This window comes from Pantherophis guttatus, chromosome 3 (assembly GCF_059756535.1).
Source record: "Pantherophis guttatus breed Tessera chromosome 3, ASM5975653v1, whole genome shotgun sequence".
NCBI lineage: Eukaryota > Metazoa > Chordata > Lepidosauria > Squamata > Colubridae > Pantherophis > Pantherophis guttatus.
In genome coordinates, this window is record NC_142065.1 from 178557351 (window position 1) to 178566647 (window position 9297).

Below are 9297 nucleotides of genomic sequence, written 5' to 3' on the forward strand. Positions count from 1 at the left end.
TAATTTACTTAAAACCCCAACTTTACTAAAAGATGTACAATCCCTTAAAAACCTTTAATCTGATTTTCTTCCCTTCCCAGGAAATGTTTGCATTTTTTTAAAAAAAATTCAAGGTAGTTTTAAAAAGTACATAACAATAAACATTATTTGAGAGAGAATTTTGCAAATAATTTATTCATACAATAAGAAAAATTGTCTGTACTTGTAATCATTTATTAAATCTAATTAACCAAATATGCAAGCTTCATATTCTGTGGTGAGCATCATTTGTAAAGCATATGTATATGTTGAAGCAGAAGTAAGCTCTTTCCCAAAATAATTGGTACTTTTAAGATACAGATAAACACAACCAATAGCAAATTATACTATAGAGTTAATAGCCATATTTAATCTACAAAGCTGCATTCATTATTTTTATGCCATACTTGTGTTTTGGAATAACTTTTGTTTCTGCTTTAGCTAGTTAACAAAACAGCATGTAAGTAATATTTCCAGTGGGAGAGCTGTCTTGATTTGCAAGAGCAAGAGCAAAGAATCTTCAGGTACTCTACAAACTGAAATAAAGATAGGGCATACATTTCTCAGGATCAGTTTCATTAGTTGTATGAATTGTTGTAAATTGAAAAGTGATTATATATACACAATATAAATAAAATGATCAAGTATTTATGAAAAATTAATAGATGTACAGTTTATAACAATACATTGTAAAAAGAATTTTGAACATATTTTTAAGAAAGTGTGAAAGCTTTAACTTATTCTTCAAAGTAACATTTTTTTGCTGAGATACTCTAACATCAACAGAATTTCATGTCTAAAATTCGTACATCCAGTTTTGCAGTATTTCTTGGATTAATTCTTCAAAACACCAACTACCTTAATATTGAGGGCTTGAACTGACATCTTAATAGTTATTGAACACAATTGCAGTTTAGATTTGACTTGCTTACCTTTGAGCATGACAAATGTTAAGGACAACCTGTGAGAAAAATATTGCCTTATGTCATCTATCACAATTCTGTGACACACATGGCAAATTATGAATAAATATATCTGAGTATATGACATGGATCACTGGAATACTTGAAATAGTTATGCAGAACTTTTCTCAGTTAAAAGTCCCCAAAGCTTGGATGCATTATTTATTTTATTTATTTATCAAATTTATTTCCGCCCATCCCACAGTTCAAGGTGACCGTGTGGCTCAGCTTTTAAACATTAGCTTAAAAATCAACTACAGTATTTGGTTATCTCATTTAATTTTTTTGGAATTGGTGTACATCAATCCACATTTCATAAATTATCAACAAAGGTTGTAGAATGCCTGTAAATTATCCACTACATTACATTCAGCCATTTCTTCACAAAGAAAAGGATATGTTCTCATAAACAAGATGACACATGAGCTGGTATCTTATGGATTTCAATAGTAGCAACATTCACACAATGAAAAGTATATTTTGCCTTTTGAGAAATAATAGCTATGTAAGAAACAAATGAATTATACTGCACAACTGAGATGAACACGTTGTCCCTGGCTGTGAAGAAAGCAATCCAAACAAATATGCTGAATTTCAAGACTACCATCTAAGGATGCTGGTCAATTGGAAGAAATATCACAGATATTGGAAGACTCAATTTAAATATATATGGAATAATAAATATAACAGCATTTAAGAAAAAAACAGGATTAAATTTGAGAATTTGTTGAGGTTTCTCCTTGATTTACATTTTCTGCTTGCACTGAGGGATTCAAAAATTGTCCTGATGCTCCAATGTATAGGCGTGATCTCATTGGCCATTTCTAGAAGATGAAGATGCAAGATAATTAGTATTGCTTGCACAAATGCAGGAAACCAGCAGCTTTATTAGCAATTACATGAATTAAGCCAGTTCATTTAAGAATACGTTTATCAGTTATGGAACTAAACATTCTCCCATTTTTTATAACCTGCTGTTTGCATTGGACCAATGCAAATAGTAAGCATGTGTAAATGGTATGTGGGAATGCTCTTGGGAGACAGAGAAAAACCAGCCAGGGGAACAGCTGAATAAGAAGTAGCTGAGTTTGCAGCAAAAATGTGGGTGTGACAAACTCAGAAGGGACACTCCCTAAGTTTTTTGGGCTGTACAAACAATGGGGGAAAATATACTTTGAGACTTACAAGATCTGTTAATGAAACTTTACAATAATAATTCAGATAGCTCATCAGGATGTGTTTCTTGTCTGGATCACCTTGCAAGACTGACATCATGAGAGGGAGAACTATGTAGATTAGTATGGAGAAGGAAGAAGATCTTGCTACCTCATTAGATACTGTACCTTTAGATTGAGCTCTTACGCCCATTTAATTTTATTGTGGCGCATGTCTACAATTACTGACAGCTTATCTCTACAAAAGATTTACAAACTGGTGGCAGAAGGTAAAAAATATAGGCCAGCACATTTATTAGGTTTAAATCATCATAAACTACTGCCCTACATTAGATATTATTGCTCATATATTCTGCTTGAAGAATATCATGTGTTTTCATCCATGTGTGTTTTCGCACCAGATTCTTAAAAAATAAGTTTTCATAAAAGTACACCACATCCAATATGAGATTAGTAAATACGTCTGTAAATTTTATATTTAGAAAAAATGCAAAGTTTAATAGCATTTATGTAATCCTACACACACACACACACACACACACACACACACACATAAGCACTTTGATCCTGTGTTTGCTTATTTCAGATAAACACAACTATATGGAATTTATTTTCTCATATACACATATCAGAAAATAAATCCCATTGATTTAGTTGTGTTTATCTAAAACAACTAAGCAAAGTGCTCATGTCACAATTATATACGGGTACAGGTTTCCAACAGTGTGATTTATTAAAATAGAAATAATTGCCGGTGCTATTTACTTCTCAGTGTTATTAGCCAGACCTAATGTAAAATCATAAATTCCATTAATCTGTGAAAAAATGGGGAATGAGCTCTTCTGGTTTTATAAACTAATTTCAAAAAATTAGAAAGGCACTAAATGATGGCAAAGAAATACAGAGAAACATTGCAATGCCATCCAGTTTTGCAGTTTTGCCTGCTGCCTTGCCAAATGGGATAATCTGGTAGATGATATCTAAACAGAACTTCAAATTGCAAGTAAAGTGGCATTGTGAAGAAGACATTATGAAAAAAATCTTTTTCTAGAATTTCTGTGACGTGTCTCTAAAATAAATTATAATATTTTTCAAAAGTTTACCTCTGACATAATATACAACCTATTGAATAAAAACATACAATTCAGAAACCTTCAGTAGTTAAATATACTGTAATGCAGAATCAATTGGACCATATTTATGGCATGTCTCTTGGTCGTGACTAACACCCGGTTTCTTGACAATGATTTGAAAATGCTCCTGAGATGTCAATGCTGTTTCAATTATTTTAAGACAATGCTTTACTTGTTCTGCTCTACATTATCATTTCTGCTGTATGTACTCCTATATTATAGCCAGAATGAGTTTTTAAAAACAATTCAAAATATAATTATTTTTTGCTAGAGGACAAATGCGTGACTAATTCTATACGAAGCCCATCATTGGTCTACATTTCAATAAAACTATTTTTAAAAAGTGTATACAGCTTCATTCAAGATTACTGTTAGATAATGTTAGTTTTGGAAACAAATAATGAAAGGACTACTTATATCAAGATCCATTTAGTTTGGTTTAAGGTAATTCTTAATTACTAGGTCTTTAACTAGTAGTTTCTTGAATTAAGCTAAGTGTAATTTATTAAAGAAATTACTTATTAACAAGCTAGTAGTAAGGGGAAGTCCTTTTGTAGTTTGAACTTGCAATATGAACTAAAGATGTTTCATAAGGCAGTGGATTTTACATTGGGGTAATTACTCCCGAATGGGATATATTTGGACATATCTTGGGGGAAATGGGGCAATTTACAATGACATGTTTGTGAACTGAGTAACCAGTTTGGGATTGTCAGTCAAAGTGCTTGTGTAAAAGAACAGAATCTATTTTTTGGTGGGAATAATGACATTATTTGAGACCAGGAAAAGGGATATCTGGCTCAAACAGTTTACAAGTTACTGTCATAAGTCATAAACTGCTTTGTAATAAAATCTTAAAACCTTGTCCCTGGTGTTGGGCATAATGATTATGGTACACAGAGGTTTAATGCTGTATCTATCTGAAGTGTCATATGTAATTACATCAATGAATTGTGGTTCAGTTGGTTCTAATTGATTCTGCTGATTCTGTAATGCTAAAGCTTTCTTGTATAGACTAGTGTACTTGTATATTAGTATGCCCTTTTGCTTGAAAATTTCTGCACAATGGAAAGGTTTTCAAACAATGCTATGATTGGACCATCTAGGGAAAAAAAATTACTTGTTTTGCCTTGCTTACCTTAACAGGGTGTAGGTAGCCATCCCCTCTCAGGGTTCCCAAGCCCTTGCCAGGCAATTCTTCTTCATCCTGCAAGCTGCGGGTGAGATGGGCAATGTAGGTGGTGGCTAGAAGCAATACATCCAACTTGGAGAGCTTAGTGTCAGGTGGTACAGAGGGCAGAGTTCTCTGTAACTCCAAGAAGGCATGTCGTAGGGTCTGCACTCGGCTACGCTCTCGGGCAGCGTTGGCTGCTGCAGGTCTCCCCAAAGTTGCCCCATTCTGTTGTCCTAAGGAGTTAGTGCCAGATGTGGAGGGTGGCAGGGAGGCATTTGAGCTTGGAATATTGACCTTGATGTTCTCGGGTGCATTTTTATAGTCCATTGATAAGACCAAACCTGCAACCAACATGATGCAAATTCCCAGCTTATACCTTGAATTGTCACAACCATATTTTCTTTTTTAGAACTATATTGCTATCTAATTTTTAAGAACTTTTTGTTACAATTTTCAGTATGCTGCAATATATTCTGTTAATGTGGTACCCTGTGCCAGCAACCACTAACCTTGCAGTTTTATTTTCAAGATAGGAGAATTCAGCTGAAAAATCATCAGCACATAATTCTAACAAATGATTCACAATTCTAATGCATTCTCAGAAAATAATGACCACATTTAAACACTATATTAGGACATATTTTTAAGCATCTTAACTTGAAATATATTTGGCGCCAACATTTATTATCTTTGAGAAGAAGTGAATCCCAGTGAATGTGACTTAGTATCTAGCAGAAACGATTAGTGTTGAAATGTTAATAAAGTGTTCCGATAAACATAAAAAGTCAAGCCGTGCACAGCTCCCAATTACTTTATAAATATATAAAGTACATTTCTTTACAGTAATGTGGAAGTGATTTTCTTCCTGGATTTTTAGATATTTTTATGCATTTATTTTTTACCTCCCAGTAGTCCCCAAACTACAAACTGGGATCTTCTGATGGTTCTACAAGTAAATACTAAAGAGATCCAATTCCACCCATTTATTTGGATGATTATTTAAGATTAAAGGCTTCTACCACACTAAAATAAATAAATATGCAAGAATATAAGCCTCAATTGTGAACTCATTTATTGAACTGCTTTTCTCTTTGGTACTGATACATGCTGACTTTAAAAGATAAAGATTAAATAGATTTGGAATATTATTTGGAATTCTTTTAAAAATGAGTGCTTTTGCAATCTGTAACCCATAAAGTACATTGAATCTAACTTGTATTTGCATTCAGTAAATCTTATATTTATTGAGAACTGTATTCACCTGGACTGTGCCTTATGAATTATAATCTAATCTCTATAGTTATCAATAGTGGTTTTTGTTAGCAAAACTAGCAATTAATTAATAAAAGCACATTAAATTTGTGTGCTGCCCAACTTTATTATTTAACTTTAATAAAACAATTTTTCTCAGTTACAGACTTTTCTATTCAGCTGAAGATGCTTTTCTGAAATCAAGCAATGGAGGAGAGGAGACATAAAGGGATAAAAAGAAGGTAGGATTGGAAATAATTGCTCTCTATGAAGTTTTTCCTGGTCAGCTTGAGAACTGCCTCAATTTCAGTTTCAAGTTTCTAAATTTAAAATGGATTATTGAATAATAAATTATTTTAAACAAAATACTGGTAGATTTTTCCCTGAGTTAACATGGTTACATGGTTGCCCTACAATTATGCCTTTTGTAAGGGCCTAATAGGTTTTCAAATGTATCCAATTCTTTTTTGTTTTAAAATATTTATTAGCATAATTATTCATTAGTTCTGATTTAAATTTTAGTATTTAACACTTAGCTTATTAAAACTATACATTAAAACTATTTTATAATTGGGCTATTTTACTGCAAAAGATTGTATTTAAGTTGTATTAAGTTGTATTAAGATTGTATTTAAGTTGACTGAGTTTTTCAATTAAAGCTGCATTTGTGCAGGTCAATGAATTTATTGGATATTTAAAATTTCTTTATACAGTATATGGTTTTATTTATTTAGTATTCATTCATATACTAGGAAAGAAAGCTTTTGGTGTAGAACACTATTCTACATATTTATCTGAATTGCACATAGATGGAAAATATTTCTGGGGCTTATTTCCACATACATATTTAACACCTGAACAATCAGACTAAATAGCCCGTATAACATTGGCATCTCAATTCAAAATGTGAGACCAGTGGGAAAAATCCCACCGATTTGAAAGTCATATATATCTAAATTCACGCTATTTTTATTCACAGCCCTATTTCACTTAGAATTTGTCTATGTATTTTTAAAAACTAAGTATACGTATTTACATGCACATTAACCATATAAGAACGGTCATTGGACGCATTTAAAGTTTTCAAATCTATTGTACTTCTAAAGTAAATAATCAGAGCAAACCAAAACTCATATTAGCGCTCCTCGCTACAGATTACAGAGGCTAAATAAATCCTTTAAAATGATTTGGATTGCCTTTTGCACCGGAGAGTATTGCAACGCTTAAGTAACCTGTTCTCTAAGATTGCCTCGCTTGCATATTATTTTCTTATGAAGATATTGAATTGGAAACAATTCAAAGAGGAATAGCAGGATACGAGCGAATAAACGGTGGTTACTCGGCAATAAAGTTTAGGAAAATGAGAGGGATCCACACACGACTTGCAATTCAAACTGCTTTGAGGATCTTTAATTCCAGAAAGGCACGATCTATCGTAAGCCTGTTGGCAAGATCGCACAACTGCGGCGCACGGAGGGGTTGTATAGAATTAGGGGGCGACCAGATTCGTGTATCTACCCAAAGAGCGCGAGGGAGCACTGCCAGAGTATTGAAAAGTTGCCTCAGAAAGAACTTACTTGATCTCCTGGGGGCCCCGATCAGGGAGACTGAGCGCCGCCGCTCTCCCGTTGCAGATCTAGTCCAGGACGGGTGTGGGGAAGCCCCGGGCTTTTATAAGGGTTGGGGAGCGCGCCCACCAGCGCTCGGCTTTCGCTGACGCCTCTCCCCCACCCCCCTTTCGCGTCGCCCTCTGCCCTTCCCGGCCGGCTCTCTCCCCTGCGGGGAATCGAGGCTGCTGCGCGCGAGGGCGGAACTGCCTCTCGCAAAGCCTCAACGGGTGCGTCCCCATCTTCGTACGCGCTCCGTCCTCCGACATCCAGCCGCCACTTCGCGACAGTCGAGTCGGATCGCCTTCGAATGACTTACCAGGTTGCAGATCTACGCAATTTTCCTGGCGTCGTGAAACCTCACTGGTTTCCCATTGCTTTTCCAACCGAGTGTCTCGGCTTCTCAGAGAGGCTTATTGGTCTGGCCTTCACAGATAGCCCACTGCCCAGATCGACGAAAAGAAGAGCCTGGCATCATCTCGCAAAAAGTATGAAATATTAAGAACTCCTTCCTAAGCAACACGGGTTGGGGGCAAGGACCCACTCAGACACTTTTGGGATGATCTCTCAGCCAACCTAATTCACAACCTGTTGTAAATGGGGCTTAGGTGTACTGTTGCATATTACAGGTAGGAAGAAATAAATAGAAATAAGAACGTATGTTTTTATAAATGATACATGTATAATATGAAATTAATAGAAAGATAACCATTCCATAAAGGGTTTCTTTGACAGCTGTTGAATCCAGGGGTGTGTTAAAATACTGAAGATCTGGGCAGTAGAATAAGCAGGCACATAAGTCACTTCGCATTACCTTCTCTGTACTGTGGAACACTGGATTGTTTTAATATTAGTCACTATTTTTAAATTAAATTTATACATACTAATGTAAAAGTGTGCCATTAGGAAGGCCTATGCACTTTCCCACAAATGCTATGAGACTTCAAAGTGATCATAGATCCTGTCATAGTGAAGCCAGAGATCTCTGCTTTGTAAATCAAGACATTTGTCCATTTAATATATATGTTGGACTTCAACTCTCACAATCTGACCAGCTTCTATTCTGTTTGAAGATTATGAATGCTCACAACCAATACAGCTGGAGGATACCAGTTTAGGAAAAGATAAATTAAATACACATCTATTAATGGCATAACACAACATCTGTGAAAAGTTGTTAGCTGGCTGATCTTTTTCATTTCCTCTGAATATCAATAGAAAGGTTTAGGGATTTTGCTTCTCTCTCCCTCCATAAATGAATATATGTGCAGAAAGTAATTCATTGGAATTAGAATTCCAAATAGCTACTTGTCTTTGAAATGCACAAAAATGCATTTACCAGATGCTTGATAACATTTACAACTGTAATTCATTGGATTTTCAGTAATTGAACTTATATATTTTTCACACTATCTTGTTTAAGATGGAGAACATATTGATTTTGTTATAAGCTATAGATTAACACTATTTATCCACCCAGTAACTACATTTATTGAGCAGCATTTGTTTCTAATTATAACTGCAATTATAATGAGTTGAAACAAAGCCACAGAATCTGTGCTCCTGCTGATTGCCTGGTAGGGTGCAATGATTATTGCTGCAATGTAATAGCACCTTTAAGCCCATGAAAGACAAAGCAAAGCAGATCTCATTGTAGAATAAGGTAGTGGCAGCAGAAAGAATTTAGATTTATCAAGCACCTGATGAAATTAGCTTCCCCGAAAATTTTAAAAACTTAGCATGTGTTGTTTCACTTCACTTCTGTCTTCAGAAAGACCTTGGTACAGTGAAAACAAATGCAATGGGTCCCCTCAGGCAGGACTTGGCAGCAGCAACGTACATTTTCAGGCATGTTGCCAAAGTTTAATGGTGGATGAAGGAGTGTCATTTCACAATCAACAGACAGCTAAATGAGTAGCTCCCCCCAATCCCATACAAACCCCCAGCACATCACACAATAGATAGAAAGCACACACT

General features: G+C 35.0%; 1 protein-coding gene across 1 annotated transcript; it reads right to left on the reverse strand.

Moving 5' to 3' along the window:
* Positions 1–146: 146 nt before the first annotated feature.
* Positions 147–7548, reverse strand: TCF24 (transcription factor 24). The gene is made up of 3 exons (XM_034429909.3): positions 7291–7548; positions 4427–4803; positions 147–1804 (listed from the first exon to the last, which is right to left on the reverse strand). The coding sequence occupies exons 2-3, from the start codon at positions 4787–4789 to the stop codon at positions 1691–1693; spliced, it is 477 nt and encodes a 158-aa protein (XP_034285800.1). The 5' UTR covers positions 4790–4803; positions 7291–7548; the 3' UTR covers positions 147–1690.
* Between the last annotated feature and the right edge of the window lie 1749 nt (positions 7549–9297).

Coding starts and splice junctions, on each gene's coding strand:
- TCF24 (XM_034429909.3), bottom strand. CDS start 4,789: ATGGACTATAAAAATGCACCCGAGAACATCAAGGTCAATATTCCAAGC. Junction 1,805..4,426: donor GCTACCTACACCCTGTTAAG/GTAAGCAAGGCA, acceptor TTCATCTTCTAG/AAATGGCCAATGAGATCACG.